At 49.7% G+C, this 18,136-nt stretch overlaps 5 protein-coding genes across 5 annotated transcripts in view; 3 read left to right on the top strand and 2 right to left on the bottom strand.

The window, feature by feature from the left end:
• CCDC134 (coiled-coil domain containing 134) overlaps window positions 1-18,136 on the top strand; it is a 166,200-nt gene that overhangs the window by 87,039 nt on the left and 61,025 nt on the right. The window lies entirely within an intron of this gene.
• PHETA2 (PH domain containing endocytic trafficking adaptor 2) lies at window positions 593-1,963 on the top strand. The gene has a single exon (XM_065742791.1). It carries the CDS (start codon window positions 740-742, stop codon window positions 1,490-1,492), a length of 753 nt encoding a protein of 250 aa, XP_065598863.1. The 5' UTR covers window positions 593-739; the 3' UTR covers window positions 1,493-1,963.
• On the top strand, window positions 4,575-5,944 carry SMDT1 (single-pass membrane protein with aspartate rich tail 1). Its single transcript, XM_065741277.1, has 3 exons — window positions 4,575-4,768; window positions 5,123-5,263; window positions 5,651-5,944. Exons 1-2 carry the CDS (start codon window positions 4,622-4,624, stop codon window positions 5,258-5,260), a joined length of 285 nt encoding a protein of 94 aa, XP_065597349.1. The 5' UTR covers window positions 4,575-4,621; the 3' UTR covers window positions 5,261-5,263; window positions 5,651-5,944.
• NDUFA6 (NADH:ubiquinone oxidoreductase subunit A6) lies at window positions 7,605-8,697 on the bottom strand. The gene is made up of 3 exons (XM_065742790.1): window positions 8,541-8,697; window positions 8,287-8,402; window positions 7,605-7,809 (listed from the first exon to the last, which is right to left on the bottom strand). Exons 1-3 carry the CDS (start codon window positions 8,659-8,661, stop codon window positions 7,678-7,680), a joined length of 369 nt encoding a protein of 122 aa, XP_065598862.1. The 5' UTR covers window positions 8,662-8,697; the 3' UTR covers window positions 7,605-7,677.
• LOC136052556 (cytochrome P450 2D17) lies at window positions 9,424-17,583 on the bottom strand. Its single transcript, XM_065742789.1, has 9 exons — window positions 17,212-17,583; window positions 15,759-15,924; window positions 14,927-15,085; window positions 13,571-13,731; window positions 13,270-13,443; window positions 12,027-12,168; window positions 11,251-11,438; window positions 10,390-10,531; window positions 9,424-9,999 (listed from the first exon to the last, which is right to left on the bottom strand). Exons 1-9 carry the CDS (start codon window positions 17,407-17,409, stop codon window positions 9,821-9,823), a joined length of 1,509 nt encoding a protein of 502 aa, XP_065598861.1. The 5' UTR covers window positions 17,410-17,583; the 3' UTR covers window positions 9,424-9,820.

Below are 18,136 nucleotides of genomic sequence, written 5' to 3'. Positions count from 1 at the left end.
GCCGTGCAGGCCACGCTTTGTAAAAGCGCTTTCTTTTTTTCTACTAAAACCAAAGCGAACCCGCAGGAGCCAAGAGGAGTTACAGAATCAGCCTGTGGGGCTGACTGTGTTTGTGTTGCCGGAGAAAACCAGAACTCAGCCGCGCCTGCAGGCAGTGCGAGGTCCTGAGCTGGGACTGGGCTTGCCATTGGAGCCCACCTGAGCGTCCTGGGCTTTGCTTCACGCAGATATATAGCTGTGGGAGCCATGCAGCTCTTTGCTCTTGTTGCAGTGTAGGATGACCTCTCCTCTGCCTTTCCTCGTAACAGGTATGGAGCTTGGCGCAGCAGAGCTCCAGAGGCACTCATCAAGAAAGCAGGCGGCCCGAGGAAGGCATTGAGGGGCTGCAGTCTGACCCACCAAGCCACCATGGCTCAGGGCAGCGCTGGATGCAGTGCTGGGTGACAGTGATGCTGTGGGATGGCCGGTGGGGCTGCGCGGTCCTGAGCGTAGGTGTGGAGGGGGTGCTCAAACGGAGGTCCCAGAGCATCTGAAAATGCCCTCTTCCCCGTGTCCTACAACAGAGGAGAAAGCAAGATGAGTGCTCGACATGCAAAGTAGGTCACTGGCAGAGGAAGAGGCAGAGCAGTGTCTCTGGAGGAGGCAGTGCTGTGGTGGTGGGCCTGGAGACCTTCTCCGCAGCCGCTGTACCCATTGGATGGACAACACACGGCGCTGAGCACATCACCTCTCTGTGGCCATGAAGCTGAATGAGCGGAGCGTGGCCCACTACGCAACCTGTGACTCACCCACCGACCATGCCGGTTTCCTGCGCAAGCGTGTGGAGCGGCACCACCACCACGGCCACCATGGCACCTCCTACCAGCGCCGATGGTTTGTCCTCAAGGGCAACCTCCTCTTCTACTTTGAGGAGCGGGAGAGCCGGGAGCCCGTGGGGCTGGTGGTGCTGGAGGGCTGCACTGTGGAGCTCTGCGAGGCTGCCGAGGAGTTTGCCTTCGCCATCCGCTTTGACGACGCCGGCGCCAAGGCCTACGTGCTGGTGGCCGACGGGCAAGCCTCCATGGAGGCCTGGGTGAAGGCGCTCTCACGGGCCAGCTTCGACTACATGCGGCTGGTGGTGCGGGAGCTGGAGAAGCAGCTGGAGGAGGCCTGCACCAGCTTGGCTGCATGCCGCAGGTCACCACGGAGGTCCTCGTTGGGCAGGAAGCGTCACCTCTCCAACCCTGCCCTGCCGCCCGTCCAGGAGAAGCCGCCCGTCCTGGAGAATGGGTACTCCACATGGAGCAGTGGCCCTGACCGCGATGGGCACACAAAGCCCCCACCGCTGCCCCCGCGCCGGCGCTCAGCCATAGGGTCCTCAGTGCCCGCCTTGCAGGAGAGCCCGGTGTCGCCAGAGACGACGTGCTTTGCCAAGCTGCATCACTGGTACGGGCAGGAGATCGCAGCGCTGAGGCAGGAGTGGCAGGAGAGGCAGAAGAGAGGACACCCATGACGTCGGGACACAGAGCCAGAGCAGAGTGAGCCACGCTGCCTGCCCCTTCCCTCTCTGGCTGGAGGAGGGCCTGTTCGCTCCCCAGGACTCAAAGTACCAACAGGCCTCGTCCTCTTCCCATGGATATGGCTGGGCTCAGTGCCCTGCTGTCCTTACGTGGTGGATGCTCTGAGCGTTTCATCACCCGCTTTGGTTTTGTTTCTCAGTGTGGAAGTTTGCACAGGTCAGCATTTATTATTGTCAGTGGTGTTGTGCTGAAGCCCTTCTTCCTTTTTTGCTCTTTGGCTGCAGGAAAGATTGACTCTTGTGAAATGCCTGCTGGCCCCAGGGCACCTACAGCTTTATGCCTGGTTAGCTGCACATGAGCTTTATGAGGACACATCCAAGATGCCATGGCTTTGGCTGGCCCAGGAGCCGTGGCTCATCATGACCATGCTGCCAGCACAGGCTGCACTTCCTGGGGCTTCTGGCTGAGTGCCGGAGCTCTGTGCGGAGTCCCCTGAGCAGCCTCCCCAGCAGGGTGGGGAACAGGGCAGGGCAGTGTAGCGAGCCACAGCACAGCTGTGTTCACAAACATCATCCTTTTTTTAACTTTCATCTGCCCTAGTGCCTCCTCCCTGCTGTATCCCTAGGACTGTCCGTAAGCAAAGCTTATGGGGAGGGCAGAAGGAAACCTAGGCTTTGGTCTGAAAAACAGCAAGGACCGCAAGCTCCTTGACATTTTGAGTACCTAGCAGTAGCCAAGCCTGTGCCTTCCTCTGACTCAAGTCTTCCGTTAAAAAAGAGGAATGCTAAAGGCTGCCTGCCTTCGTGGGGTGAATTTATCAGCCTCTGCACAGACCAGAGAAAGTGCCATATAGGGCTCTGGCAGCCAGTCAGATGTTGGAGACAGTGCAGAGCTGCACTCGTGCAAGGTCTTTTTTGATGTGATCATGATGATGTATTTGAGGCACCGTGGGCAAAGCCACATGGGGGAAAGGAAGGACGTCAGCATGCTCCTGAGGAATGTCTGGCCCTAGGAATACCAGAGGCAAAGGAGTTAGTTAAAGTGGCTTCCCAGCCCCACGTGCCAGCAGTGTTTGGACTTGCCTTGCTCTAAAAGCCTACCATCTCCTACCAAAGCCAGATCTTGTCCTGCCGCGGCTTCCTTCCAGCTCCGTGTCAGCATCGTGGGGCTGATTGCAGAAGCACATCCCATATACTTACTGCTAGGTCAGAACCCTTAACCAAAGGCCAACGGTACAGCACTCAATGCTGAGCGCAATAGTCCTAGGACTAAAGTCCTCTGTAGTGGGTGTTTATAAATCTTCCTTGTCCTCTTGGCAAGGGCTGCTTTTCAAAGCAGAAAAACGCACAAAAACAGCCTTATGTTTCCCTTTTCTCTTACAGCACTGAGTCTGCTTTTTTTTGCCTCATGCTGTTAAGGAGTGATGCTAGGGAAGCAGCAGGCTGTGCCGTGGCATGACATGGGTACCCAATTACCTTTCTGGAGCTGAATGTGCTCAGCCTTACACTCTGCTATAACCGCTAGAGGTTGTCAGAAGCAGAAATCAAATGGCTTCCATTAACTTCTGGTGCCTTTGAAAATGTCTCTAGTAGTTTTGGATGACAATCTTCCTGCCTGCCTGTGTTAGCATAAATCAGACCTTAAATCATGTCTGACTTTGGACAGTGGGAATGTAACCTCTACGTACAAACAGTGCAATCCAATAATCTCTGGTTCATGTCTGTATTTTTCCGTAGCAGAGAACTTAAAGGTTGGGAGGATTTTGTTGTTTTGCTTCTTAAGAGAAAACACTAAGGAGAGAACAGGAGCAGGAGAGCCAAGAGTGAGTCTGTGTCCCATCAGGAGTCATCAGCATTCCCAACAGCATCAGGAATGGTTCTACCTCCCCATTGTGGGTTTTTAGGGCTGGGTCAGATGTGGATTGCCTCTTTCTTCCTTCTATTTTTTTTTTAATGCAATACAAAGAGAATGTTCCCAGTGTCTCTGACTCACATAAGGCAGTTTGATGGCAAAAATTACCTTCCAAAATAAATCAAAATGTTCTGGGAGTCCCTACATGAGACTCGAGAATCAGGAAAGACTTGAAAGAGAAAACAGGTGAACAAAGCCAGTTCAGTCAGACTGGACCAGCATTATTCATATAGAGGCAGTTTCACTTTTAAGAAGCTTAGTTCATTTTAATGAGCTAGAATTTTGCCAGTAACACTCCCTAAGGAGCTTATATTTAATGCCTAATCTGCCCCATTCAAACCAGACAATTTCCACACTACCTGGCTTTGCTTTAGCACGTATTCCAGCTAAATCCTAAATCCTGCAAATGAGGAGATGGGCTCTCCTTCCTGTATGACTGCATTTGGAGTAATGCTGTGTTTTATTCTGCAGCAGTGGGAAGAAAACAGCAGAGTCATGCCAGATATCTGCGTGTAGCTGTTTGTTACAGCACATCCAACAGTGCTGCAGGACTTCGGGTGCACTTGGTCAGGGCTACCTCTCAGCACTACTGCAGGGCAGGGACTGGGCTAAAGAGCTTTCAGGGCTAAAGAGCTTTCTGAGTCCTGTTATGTCACTGTGAGCACATATATGCTTTATGCGACAGTCACTGTGATGCTTTATCTTTGCTCTGAAGCCAGGCCCCAGTGGTATGGCTGACCATGGCCAACTGGGACGGCCCAACAGCTCCCGGTACCGCAGTCACTGTGTTCATAGGAAGGGCTCTGCTCAACCCAGGAACCTGAGAAAAAGCCGGGGTCCCTGCGTGTGCCTGTTGTCAGCCCACAGCTCACACTACGGGCGGTTCGCCCCTATCTTGAGGTGCTTCCATTGGAACTATATACCGTGTTCTTTTTGCGTGAGCCTTTTTTTACACGCAGAACTAGTGCATGCGTTATTATACATTTCAGTTACTGTTTGTATTTTATGCTGTGTGGCTGAATAAACAATTTAGCATTCGTAATCCCGTCTCACCGCGAAAAACACATACGCCCGCAGGCGCCAACGGGCGCTCCCTAGCAACTGGGGGCTGTGGGAAAGCCGCGGCCACGCATGCGCGGCACCGCCTCCCGCCCTCCGCTTTGATCTCGCGAGAGTTGCGGGACCCGGCCCGGCCTTGACAGCGAGGGACGATGGCAGCGGTGGGCGGGAGGCTATTGGTGGCGGGCGCGGGGAGGGCACGGTGCGGAGGGCTGCGCCGGGCACCGGTCGCGCCGCTGGTACCGGCCCGCAGCGCCACGGTCACCCGCAGCGGCGCCATTTTGCCCAAGCCGGTTAAGGTAAGCGATGGGAGAGAGCGGAGGGGGGGGGGGTTGTAGGTCCGGCGGTGGCCAATCAGGGCTGGAGCTCCCGCGGTGGGCGGGGGAGAGGGGTTGAGTGGCAGGTTTTATGCCAATGAGCGGCGCGGCTGCGGGCGGGGTGGGACCGGCGGCGGTGTCCCGCGCCGGCCGGTGATGGTTGGGGGGGATGAGCTCGCGGCGCTCACGGGGTGAAGGCCTACAGCTGACCCTGCCGGGCCTGTCTTCCCTCGGCTGAGCCTGGCCCGGAGCTCTCACAGGGGTGCAAAAGTTCACCCAGAGTGGTACCGGCTGATAAAAACTAACTGCCTCATTTCTCGGTTGAATCCTTTGTAGACACCGTTTGGCCTCCTCAGAGTGTTCAGCGTTGTGATCCCGTTCCTGTATGTCGGGACGCAGATCAGTAAGAACTTTGCAGCCCTGCTGGAAGAACACGACATCTTCGTCCCAGAGGATGACGATGACGATGACTAAAGGGTACGGGAGCTGCGTGACCGTCTCTGGCACTACCGCTGTTGGTGCTTCCGTCTGCCGTGGTGCTGGGAGACTGTCCCACGGGAAGCACGGGCAGCAGCTGCTCTGTATGAACCAATGGCAGTGCTTAAAGATGAGGACATGTGCAGATGCGCTGCCTCTGGCTATGAGCTTTTTGGTTCTTCTATACGCCAGTAGGCCAGGTGTACATGCTTTCCTTCATTTGATGTGATTCCTTGTGTTATACAATTTCAGTTTGGGTGTTATTTCTTTATATCCTTCCATTTACGGTCACGTGTGCGCCTTGCCCGGTTTGTGGGAAGGAGTATGGCTGCAGATGAGTGTATCTGCATGTATCTGAAGAGTAATGTCTTTTTGCTCTGGTTGCAGAACTGTAATCGGAAGAACAGAAGGGAAGAAACCATTGACAGAGATAGTGCCAGCATCTGCCATCTGTGTTTCATCCTTCCTCAAGGGGACAGGGGGGCATTACACCCCCTTTGCCAGTGAATGTCCTGCACTTGTATGTATGAGAAAAATCTATAGATCAGGGTTGAAGTCAAGTGCTTCATAAGCTCTGCGTCTTTGCACACATACATACGCACTCCAACCTCATAAAGAACTGCTTGGGATTCCTTATATTGGCAATATAAGAAACACTTAATTAAAGAACAAGAGATTTGACTTTTTTGTGTGTGTTTTTATAGATTTTTGGCTATGACCTAGTACTTCAGTCTTAGCCTTTCTACCTCCACAAGTCTGTTGCAGCGAGGAGGCTGTCTTCATATTTATTTCCTCTTGGAAGTCCTTGCTGTAATTCAGCTCTAGTTTACAGTTCATAACAGGAATCCTAAGGGCAACAAGAGCCACAAAGCACAGCCTTGTTAAAAAAACAGTGCATACTGATAATAGCACTGCTGTTGAAACAACGTGCAACATCATGCTATGTAGGTACATCTGATAAACTACATTATTGAATTCGGTACAGCATTATCAGTGCAGTTAGCAGTTTTGAATAGGTTTTTTAATGTAAAAGGTTAAGAACGTGAGCAGCAAACTAAGCTAACGTGTTTTAGCATTTAACATATGGAAGGTGAAACTGAATGCTCTGGCTCCAAGTACTTTGTAATGTCAAGATAGTTCATTAGTCCTAGTATGTTTGTTAACTATCTGTAAAGTTCAACCCCCTCTTTTCTTAAAGTGTTTACTATTGCAATTAAATCATCACACAATAGACTTAAAGGCTTCTTTGCTCCTAGTATCTTCAGTCACATCAGACCAGTTGCATACCAGCTGTTCTTTCAAATACCTTGAAAGTTCACAGTCAAGTGATTTCATTTTTTAAGTCAGCACTCATTATTTGGCAGTGGTTTTTTTGTGAGTTCTCTAGTTCAGACAGTGACGCAAGGGAGGGGCGTTATCTGAGTAACCTCAGCAGCTGTGGCTGAAGGCAGCTGGCACGGTCTTGAGTCATTCAGTATCCAAGCTGTCCTCTTTCTCCAGACTCAGTTCATGGGATCTTGGGAGCCACATGTGCCTGTTTTCCATGGAGCCAAACTCTTCATTGCTGTATTACTTCAGCCCTACACTAAGAAACACCTCATCCCAAAAGCTGCTGCATACATATGTCTCTGGGAAGGGCTGCTCAACATGTAGGGATGACAGTCCCATTATTTAGGTGAGGATAAAAATGACGCCTGTGAAAACTACAAGGATTCATCATTGATCACATGTGGGAAAGTTCCAGCACTGATTTAGCTGATGGAAATGCATTCTGACTCGTGAAAAAACGAGTTTCCCTTACTCTTCACACAATCAAACCAGTAATTCCTGACTGAAGCATTGTGATATTGGTAAGACACAGCCTCCTGCTAGGTGTCAGATGGTTTTATGGAGCCAGACAGCAGTACTAAAAAACACTGCCCCATGTAACTTAATTTCACAGTGGGGAAATGGACTCTACTGATCATTTTATGGTACAGAGGGCTTTACTTCCTATTGGATTTCAAGCCATTTACTGCTAGGAAGTAAACAGAGAACAGTGTCAAACAAGGTCAACAATGTCACAGCATAAATATGAGCAGGTCTCAAGCACAATACTTTGGCAACTACAATGGCTTTGTGAAGACCCACTCTTGCCTGCACTCTTCCAAGGAAGCTGCTGCTTCACACAGGGCTGCAGGCTGAGCTCCGTAACTGGGCTGCTACGGTTATTCAGATCCTCCAGGACAAACTTCACTTGCTGGAAATACTCCTAGAAACCAGGAATCAGCTTTTCACAGATAGCGTAATGGCTTGCACATACACTGGATTTAGACTGAATCATTAGGCTCGTAGCCTGCTATACAATCTGTACAGATTTTTGTATTACGTAGAACTTTATTTATAATACAAGACAGGAAGACAAAGGGTCTGTTTCATGGATCATGGCCTTCATAGAATTTGGACAGAAAGTCTTTAGGTCGTGGGGTTTCCGTCTCATGAAAATACCTCATGACGTGAGTCCTCTGCTTCCATACATTTATGGTTTCTTGAAGCTCCATTTTCCCCTGTGCAGAGACAAAAGACCTTTAGGCTGGTTCTCGGGTGTAGCTCAATTCCAACTATACAGCACTACATAACTTAGTGAAATGCGCTTCGTAAAACCCTTTTTAAATAGCTGCATCTGCAATTATGTGCTCCTGTGATTTTTCTAAGTGCCTGAAGGTTTCAACCACTCTATTATCCCGGACTGCGTTTGCAGACATTTTAAATCATTTCAAGACAGGGTAGCTGTCTCAAAACGCAGGCAATCCAACAGCCGGGCACAGCAATTCTCGGCTGAAAGGTTTCCCATGCATTACAACAGCAAAGATCCGCCGTTGCCACGGAGGCTTCTTTCAACGCCTTATGCTTGGTGCCCGCTCAGCCTTCTGTAGCAGGCAGGCTGCAGGCCTAGGGCACAGCGGGTGCGTTACCGAGCCACTACGACTGCCGCCCAAAGGCCAAAGGCCGCGTCCCCCCAGGCGGCACTGACTCGGCCGTACCTTAATAACCAGCATGTCGATCACCCGCGGGTCCGTCACGTGGGCGTTCTTCAAGAACATCTCCCGCACCTTGCTCCGGCCCTGCTTCGCCGTGATGTCCAGCTGGTACAGGTGCACTGGGGAAACAGAGCACACCTCCTGACGGCTGCGGCCGCGCACGGAGCGCTCCTCAGCCTCCAAGGGCCGCGGGGCGGCCGTCACGACCTTGAGCTCGCGCCCCCTCCTGCGCACGCGCGTCCGGCGCCGGCCCTCACCCGTGTTGGGCACCTCGCGGTACCAGGCGCGGTACAGCTCCCTGACGCGGCGCTTGGCCTCGCCCAGGTCCCGGCTGAAGATGGGCTTCACGGCCGCGGCGCCTCTGCCCGCCACCGCCATCCCGCCCCGTCCCGCAGCGCGGGTCGCGGCCCGCCCGTCGCCTCAGCCTCGGCGACGCGCTCGCCTTCCTATTGGCCTGTCACGCTGCCACTCCGCCCACTCCGATTGGTGGCCGGAAGCTCAGTAACCGGAAAGGGAGGGGGCGGGTCCTAGTTCCGGCTCCCGGCCGCCGTTATCCCCTCCTGGCGGTTGAGCCTGGCGGAGTGGGGCGGCTTTTGTGGGCCGGGCCGTGGCCTTCAGAGCATCGCGACGGCGTCACGGCCCGTTCGTGCAGCGCCGTGTGATTGCCTTCAGTGCCACACGGAGCCGCGGACTGGACTCGGCGCTCCAGCGTACGAGAACGCTGCAACCTGAGGCGTTCAGCGGTTCTGTCACTCTTAAGATCCCTTTGTTCCTTTGTGGTTCAGTGTTCACCCAGGACGACGGACTTGTGCTCTGTCACCGTGTTCATACCCTCCGCTCCCTATACCCGTGTACCGCGTGCCTGCTGGGGTCCTTTGGTTCACTGAAAGCTCAGCAAGCATGGCTGCATGCTGGCTGCCTCATGGAAACGTGCACCTTCAGAAATACATTTGTAGGAATTGATGTATTTGGATCTGGAGCTGAACCATCGCACTGATTATTTAGGTACTCCTTGGTCGTTCCTCCTGCTGCACGTCCAGTTGGCAGGTACTTTACTTTCATAAGGGTTGTAAAGGAAGGCAGTGCCGCGTGTGTGCAATGGATGGCAGTACGCAGTGAACAGAAACCAATTCAGGGAATATATGTTTATTGCACTGTCAGGAGCACTACTCTGAAACCATGTGCAGTCCTGCCAGGAAATGTCACTTTGTCAGGTGCTGAACCTTTGTGTTTCAATACACAGGACTTGAGGACTCTTTCAGTAGCCGTTTATTCAACAAGAGCCTGCAGTACAGCAGCAGTGGCTGATAAAGTATATATGTACTTGCAAACGTGACCACCACCTTATACCTTTGTTATGGCTATGTGATTCAAGATCATGGACTGAAATTAAGCTGAGCTAAGGATACTGGGCCACATCATTAATTTAAACAACTGTGAGTGTCTGCACAGACTTAGGAGGTCTACAACCTCGCATGATCTGCACAGCAACATTTCTCATGGTGTTTGTGGTGGTTTCTGAGCGAAGTGGTGCACATTATCTTGGAACAGCTCTCAGCTGGTATGGGTATGGGCTGTTTGTTAAAGCAAAGCGACTGTCCTGCCGTGGTCTGGGCTGATCTTCGGGGATCACAAATGTGAACTTCTGCATGAGAGTGGTGAAGAAGATGAAGAGCTCCATCCTGGCCAGCTGCTCCCCCAGGCAAGCACGTCGACCTGCAAGAAGGAATGCCCATGAGGGTGTGCATTAAACCACACTGAAATCACTCTGGGATCAGCAACCTCTTTGTGCAGGCATAGGATAGATCAGAACATGATTCAGAAGCTTCCTTGCTCAGGATGGAGAGAAGAAAGAAGGTGAGACTACTCAGTTAACTGTGTCAAAAAGGCTGAGGTGCTCATAGCTATTTAGTCAGATGGTGCATCATGTCATTCAGGCACAAGCTCACAGAATAACTGAGGTTGGAAGGGTCCCCTGCAGGTCTTACCCGTGCTCAAATGCAGAGATAAGGAAAAGGACGACCCTTGGATTTCCACTTCCCAGAAAGCAGATTACTGCTACTGCCATGCACCTGACTTGCAGCTAGATCCTCCCCTTAGAGTTACCTGCAGAGAAAGGCAAGAATGCCTCTGGTCTCACAAACTGCCCATTCTCATTCAGGAAATGTTCAGGATAAAACTCATTTGGCTTCTTCCAGACCGTCTCATCCTTCAGCACGGAAGACAAGTTGGTGATGATTGTCGTCCCCTGCATTCAAAGAGGAAACAACTTACATGAGAACCGCACAGTTACCTTTGCATGACAGAGCAGTGCCGGTCCCTCTTTAGACCGCTGCCACCTAATGCAGTCATAGTTAGGTGCTTCAGAATAAGGCACCATGCCCTTCGTCTTGATCTTACTGAAAACAGAGGTGAAGCACTGTCACTTTTCCGGTGACTCATGCTATCTGCCCTATGCTCACAAAGCATTTGGACTTCTACAGTTTGTTTTCTTATAAAGGCATGTAATGCCTCCATGCAAATGCCAGTTTTAGGCTTACACAGTGCAAACACACACTGCTTCTCAGATCCCCCAGGATGTGTTTTATAGCTGGTAAGAACAAACTAAATGATAGACTTCAAGGCCCAATGTTGCATGGAACAAAGAAATTAATGAAGCATATGTTTTAAACTTAGGGAAGTTACTGTAACGCTTACAAAACATCTCAGGCTTGTACTGCAGCCAACACAGATAAGCAAACCTTTGCACTGAGCTGCCACCACTGTTACTTCCCACATAACCAGTATAACCCAGAGCACAAGTGTGACCATCTGCATGGTCTAAGTCTTTCAAAATTCCTACTTCAGTGTTGATCATGACTGTGCTATACGGCAGGAGGGACAAAGCTGCAGAGTTGTGTGTGGTCATTCCAGGCCTGGTCTGTGCATGGGGCGATGCTGCTGCGTTGGCTGTCTGGCCACAGTCACCTTAGGAATGAAGAAACCTTGAAGCTCAGTGTCCCGGTATGTCATGTGAGGTAGACCGAAGGGGACAAGGTCTGCACAGCGTTGCACTTCATGGACGACAGCAGTGGTGTAGGGCATGTTCGCTTGATCTGCCATGGTGGGTGCTCGGTTTCTTCCAATCACCTTATCAATCTCTTTGTGGACTTTACCTAAAAGCAGCACAGCTTAGGAATCAGAGCTTCCTCAGATAATCAGAAGGGGCTGGTACAAGATGTAGGAAAGCTGGCAGCATGGATTTCAGCGATCATAGAAAGGAGCAGAAACTAATGGGAATACACTTCTTCAGCTTCTCAGAAAAATCTCTATAAGTCCTACTTGTGCGCAGTGCCTTTAGTAAAATTCTTTTCATTTGACATGCTACCCAACCTCTCCTCAGTGCGACTGAAAGTGTACTGGGGCATGCATCATTTTAAAACAGCTTAGTGCCTGTTCCAAATAGAGGATGAAGGGCACAGTGGTAACTGAAAGTCCCCCAGCAGCCGTTAGTGAGAGGGAACCTGAACATGCCCATCCAACTCCAGACTTTTCTTCGGATTCCCCACCACTCTCACTAAGCTGTGCCAGAAGAGTTCTGTATGGGGAAGCGTTTCTCCTGCTTTCTTCCCAGAGAAAAACAATTCCAAAAGCTGTTTCTTATTACAAAAAGCCCCACATATGGAGAGATGTTCAGTGTACTTGCGGTGAAATGAATGTTCAAAGGAATGAGCCACAAGGACTCTACTTGTTTTCTCACTTACTCTGTATTTCTGGGTGCAAAATCATGAAGAGGAACGCCCATCGGAGGGTGGTGGAGGTGGTCTGAGAACCAGCTGCAAACAAGTCTGAGGTCACCAGACTGAGGTTTCTTTTATTGAAACCCTTCTCTTCGGCATCCTTACCCTGCAGAGAGCAAACAAATGTGTCACAGGAGCAAAGACACTCTCTTTGAGTGACAAGTCTTTGTTTCAGAGAAGTACTGAGATGCAGTCGATCCATTTTTGCTGACCAGGAAGTTCATTGGCAGAGTAGATCACAACACAAGCAGTGGCCTGAGTATGATGTACTTAAATCATGCCGTTACTATTGTACTCCTATATGCTGAGAGGTGAAAGTTACACCTCCCTTCATGAATGGGAATGCCTCAACTCAGCAGGCCACTGCCACTTACTGTAACATCCTTCCCTAGAGGAAGTGGAGCACAGCTGCACAGCCTGAACACATCAGAAAACCCACAAGGCAGAGAGGAAGCTGCTCTGATGTGGCCAATTCAAATCAGCAGTAATTTGAGGGGGCAGTCTATCTATCTGTGCATTACAGACTCTCACTGCTTTGCCCTGGTATTCTGTTACAACTGGGAAAGAAAAAGGAACAGGGTATCATTGCTGCCTATTACGTCTGCAACACCAGTTTCTGTGAAATTGGTCTTTCATCCAAATACTAATTGAGCTCAGATTAGCTAGCATATGAGATCTGACAAGCTCTCTGCATGAGTTCATCTGCTTGTCTTTTCTAATCCCTTTTATACTTATCTTTCCTAGGGACTAGCATTAATGAGGCACCTGTGACTCAACTCTGGCAAGGGAGCAGCAGGACTGGCCTGACCTAAGCTAGCACTGGTGGAGGGATTTTTCAGTCCGTCTTCTTTGGGGACCTTAGGTAAGCGACAGAGAGATGTGACAAGAGGGAATGTGGTCAGGGTCAGACCCACCCCTTAAATGCCTGCAAAGTGATGTAGGCTGAAAGGAGAGCTGCCAGACACTGAGAAGAAAAGAGGGTGGAAGATGCGGACAGGAACTGCAGATTATATGGTCTGAGGATAACCAAGGAGGGCACAGCATGAAGAACTGAACACCTCCTTTCTCAAGTATGAAGAGGAATGAAGAGGTAGGAATTTCATAACCGTCTTCATAGAACTTTATAAGTGAAGCCAACTTCTAATCAGTAAGTTCAAAGAAGTAGAGGAATTGCATCAGGTCTCTGAGGTCCTGCTGCTCTCCCTACCTTTGCCATTTCCTTTAAAAATGCATCAGTGAAGTCTCGGATGTCAGCAGGGTTCCAGGTCTCCCTGTGCTTATCTATGAGTTCTTCTGTGTAGTCAACGTATTCCTTTTGGCATGGAAAGACCTTCTGTGGCAGTCCAGGGATGCGCAACAAAATGGGCACCACATTAAGAAGCTGGCAAGCCAGGACCATGCAGAAAGAGACAAGATATTATGTGATGCAAAAAGAAAAATAATGGAAATGCGGTGCTCTCAAGTGACAGAGGGCGGCTTCTTACAGAACATCTATGCTTCCGTGTTACCTGAGGCAGGAATCCAACTTCTTCTTTTAAAGTGTTATCAAACAAAGTTAACAGCTTCTTAAATGTCTCGTCACCATAGTCGAAACGCTCTCCATAGGTGATGGCGCAGATCAAATTGCAGACTGCATTATTAAAAGGGAGATCTGGATCGAAAGGACGACCTAAAAATGGAAATGGATATCAAGCAAAGAGTCTATACAACACCTTGCTGTGGTACTGCAGCCTCCAGCACCAAGAACACACACATACTTCTTCAACACATTGAATAGAAAAAGCCCCCAAGGTGCTGAAAGTAGAAATTCTTCAGAGTAGAAAGAGATGATCTAATCTCCTACTATGGTTCAGTTGGTCATTGTTTAAAGAAGAAAGGTCCCCAAGAAGAGCGGAATTGCAAGGTCACATAACAGCACTTCTTTTTGTGTCTAATGATAGTCGATGTGGTGTGAAAGCTGTCAGGTTCATTTTGTCATGTGGTAACATTCATATCATGGAATCGGAGAATGGTTTCAGTTGGAAATGATCTCAAAGCCCACTGGGTCCCAACTCCTGCTGTGGGCAGGGGTTATGCCCACCAGGTCTGGCTGCCCAGGACCTATCCAACCTGCCCTTGAATGCCTTCAGGAATGCAGCTTTCTCTGGGCCGCCAGATCCAGCACCTCACCACTCTGTGAGTAAAGAATTTCCTTCTCTCCCCTCTTTCAGTTTAAAACTGTTCCCCCTTGGTGTATCACTATCAAATGATGTAAAAGATCAATCTCCTTCCTGCTTTCAAGTTCCCCTCAAATACTGGACGGCTGCAATGCGGTCTCCCTGCAGCCCTCTTTTCTCCGGGCTGAACAAGCCCAGCTCCTTCAGTCCGTCTTTGTAGCAGAGGAGCTCCATCCCTCTGAGTATCCTCAGGACCTCCACTGGATCCACTCCAACCCGTCTATGTCTTTCTTGTGCTGGAAGCCCCAGCCCTGGATGCAGTACTCCAGATGGGGCCTCACAAGGGCAGAGTAGATGGAGATCACCACCTCCACCAATGGATCCACTGTGTTCCACCCCGTTACACGTAACTTCATGAAGGCTACAGTTACCCCGCGCTGGAAATAATCACATTTTGCCTCTGCTTATTTCTATTTATTTCCTGTTTCAAACTGTTTAGCCTTACAGTAGCCCCAGTGCTTATGGAAGAAGTGGCTTTACAGCACAACAGGGTCAATAACCATTACACCTATGGACATGAAACACTGCATGTGAACAGGAGAGGCTGAATTAGCACTTATCTCCATGCACCACTCTACTGCCTTTTTCTGTTTGGTTGTTTGGGTTTATTTTCAGAAAACAAATCCCATCCTGCTGCATGTGACAAACCTTCTTCTGAACTGATTGCAGAGCACAGAAATCGTGCTTCCTCAGCCACTTGCTCCTCCAAGGACTTCTTTCCCATTCCAAAGTTCCTCAAAGTTGTGAGCGTGAATTTCCTTAGCTCCTTCCAGACGTGTCCGTATCTTGCAAAAACAATCCCTGGAAGTAAGGTGAGCAAGAAATGTCAGCAGCTCTGACGTGCACCCCATGCAGGGTTTGCTAGAAAGGACAGAATAGGGTATGATTGCATATGGCTTGTTCATACAGCCATTCTAAAAGGTTAGCACTGCACCTTCTAATGCAGGTACGTGCCTAGCAAAAGTGGAGGAGAATTTCAAGGAGAGCAAAGGAAGGAAACATTCCTCCAAATTATTCAGCATTGTGTCCTCAGCTTGCACGAACTGTGTAGCAGCTTGTGCACAGGATCTGAGGGGGATGGATCTGGGTTGGATGCTTTCTCGTGTCTTCTTGGAGGAAAGCTGCCATCTTTTTGTAGTGACAAAGACAAGCTCATAGGGTGGCACTGGGCACAGGGAGCTACCAGCTCTCACTCTGGCAAAGAAGCTGTGCCACTGATCATGTCCTTACACTGCTGAAGAGGTGTGTGCTCGTCCCTGGAGCTGTACTACAGCCACTTACTGAGCTGGCAGAGAGGGGAGACCCCATTTCATCACATCTGATTCTGTGAGCACAGAAGAGCGTCAGATGTACAAGGATAATGACTAGGGGGCATGAGAAGCAGGCTTTGCACTGGGAAAATCTGTTACTCGTCATCTACCCAGTCCTCCTTGTGCCAACGCCTGCGGGAAATGTACATCTGCAAAGGACTTGCCTTCAGATTTATGTCCGTAGCCCAGTTGTTCGTATATGGGGAAGTATGGCCGGTCAGCAAAGTCCTCCGATTTGTTGACCAGGGCTTCCTTCACAGTTTTGTACCCATTCAGCACCACCACGTTGGTCCAGCAGTTTTGGAGACTGAAGATGTTTCCAAACTTCTTGCGATACTGCCAAGATAAAAAATCATGGCCCTGAAAATGATCTGACACGCAATAATGCAGGAATGTAACGTCAAAAAACCATCCGTGTATCCTTCCTCAGGGCCTGACTGCTCAGTGGTTTGTTCTGTTTTACTGGGAGACCTTCCAGCTGACCTTTGACATTTGGTTGTCTCTGCCGTGTGACACTCAGAGCAGTGTCAGCCACAATCTAAAGCAAGGAGCAGTGCATCACAACTGGCAAGATTTAATGTACAACTGTGCTGACAAAACTTTTCTAGAGCACTGTGGGTGTTTTGGATTTTGTCTGACAACACAAGGTCAAGATTTTGATGATTTTCAAAGGCTGCACACTCAACCTATTATTTCTCGATACCTGTTGTTTCATTGGAAAACATATGCCATTTTTGAGGTAGTTTTAATTTCTGCTAGACTGAAATACTGATTATAAGCGGTCTGCAGTTTCTTTTTCTACCCAAAGCCCAATTCCCAGAAACGTGCTTGGAAAAGGTAGCTCCACTCTGGAGTTCGAGGTCAGCTTTTCTCCAAGGGGAACATACTCTCTTAGAAAGACTGGTAACTGGCACACATCCTACATCTCTGGTGATCTGTAAAAGACATGTTGCTGACAACAGGGGGATGGCACAGGTGGATTTTTTAACTATATGTTCTTTGTCTTTGTTGTCTTCTATCTTTGTATTCCTTCCTTCCTTCCTTTCTTCATTTTGTTCTTTCTTTCCCTCTCTCTTTCTTTTTGACTCATTTTCTTTTTTTTCCTTGCCTTGTCTTGCTTTTCTGCTTGCTTTGCCATTCTCCTTGCCTTGCCATTCCTCTCCCTTCCCCTCCCCCCCTCATTTTTTCCTCTCCCCTCCCTTCTTTCCCCCTTCCCCCATTTCCTCCTGCCCCCTGTTCTCCCCTGCCCCTTTTTCCTTTCCCCTTTCCCATTCTCTCTTTTTTTTTTTTTTTTCAGTGGGATTTGAAGGGGGATTGGTACTTTACTGGAATAGAAATACATCATTAAATGCAATTAGTGGTCAGGTGATCAGTAATCAGTGCAGTGAGAATGACCCTGATGTGATATGATTTTAAAATCTTTTGGACTCTATACGGGCAAACAATACAAATGCTATATTTTGTTTCTTCATTTGGCAGGTTTTGGACAGACAGCTGAACAGTTTTGTCTTAGGGAAAGGGCCCTTAGATTTTGCACACTCAAGTAACATTCCATGGCTGTAACGCTTCCCCACCCACGGACTCCCTGTGTGAATTGGCATGTTGGCAGGGTGCAGCACTCACCTTCTCGAAGGAGAGATGCGGGTTGTTGTAGTTAATGAATGGCATGGTCCCGACAAACGGCAGTGACACCGGGCCTGGGGGGTAACGGCTCCACTTCTTCCTGCGCTTCATGAAGTCAACAAGTATGGTAAAGACAGTAAGAAAGACTCCCAGAACAGAGATGTTGCTCCAAGATGACAGCCACAGGAGCAGTGTCATTTTGTAGTCTGTCTACTCCTTGCTCTTCCTCTTTTAAGCCAGCACTGTTTCTGTCCTTCACTTCTGCCTCCTTCTCCTTTCTCCTGCTCCCCTCCCCAGGCAGCTGCCCTCTTCCTCTTGCTTTCTCCTCCTCCTCACGCCCTCTTCTTCTGCCTCCCTGCTCCCCTCTCCCTGCCGCTGCTGACTTTTAAAATGGCGTTTGGCTTGGACCCAGAACTCCTCCTCTGTTCAGCTCAGCATTGGGGGAGTGGTGATGAGGGCCATCCCTTTTCCTCCTCCACCTCTTTGCCAAAGTAGGAGGGGAGGTCAGAGGTCTCCTTGTCCCAACCATTGTGGCAGCGCAGGCAGTGGTGCCGTCTGTGGGGCAGGGCCGGGTGCTGTCCAGGTGCTTGCCTGCCCTGCCCCACAGCCAAGCTGGGATTGCAGTGCACAAAGCAACCCAATCCTGCTGCCTGCCACCATGGGTGGGCGGTTGTGAAAGAGTTTGTGTCTGTTGCCCTATTGTTCATACAGACAACTCAGGGGAGATGCAGCTCCCAAACACAGGCTGTTCAGGTTTCTGCTTGCAGGGCTGAGAATTTGTTCCACTGGAACTTTTGAAAGCTTTGGTTAGGTCACACCTTTCCTTAAAGAAAGCACTTAATTCCCAGAAATAACCAAATAAAATCACCTAATAAAATGTTCTGGGAATAACAATCTTTGTTCATCTCCAAATGTCAGTCACCGC

The sequence above is a fragment of the Cyrtonyx montezumae genome, unplaced genomic scaffold (genome assembly GCF_038088225.1).
Source record: "Cyrtonyx montezumae isolate F1298 unplaced genomic scaffold, pur_monq_1.0 scaffold_3, whole genome shotgun sequence".
NCBI classification, from domain to species: Eukaryota; Metazoa; Chordata; class Aves; order Galliformes; family Odontophoridae; genus Cyrtonyx; species Cyrtonyx montezumae.
The sequence above is the reverse complement of the archived record's forward strand: the minus strand, read 5'-3'. Positions and strand labels throughout refer to the sequence as shown.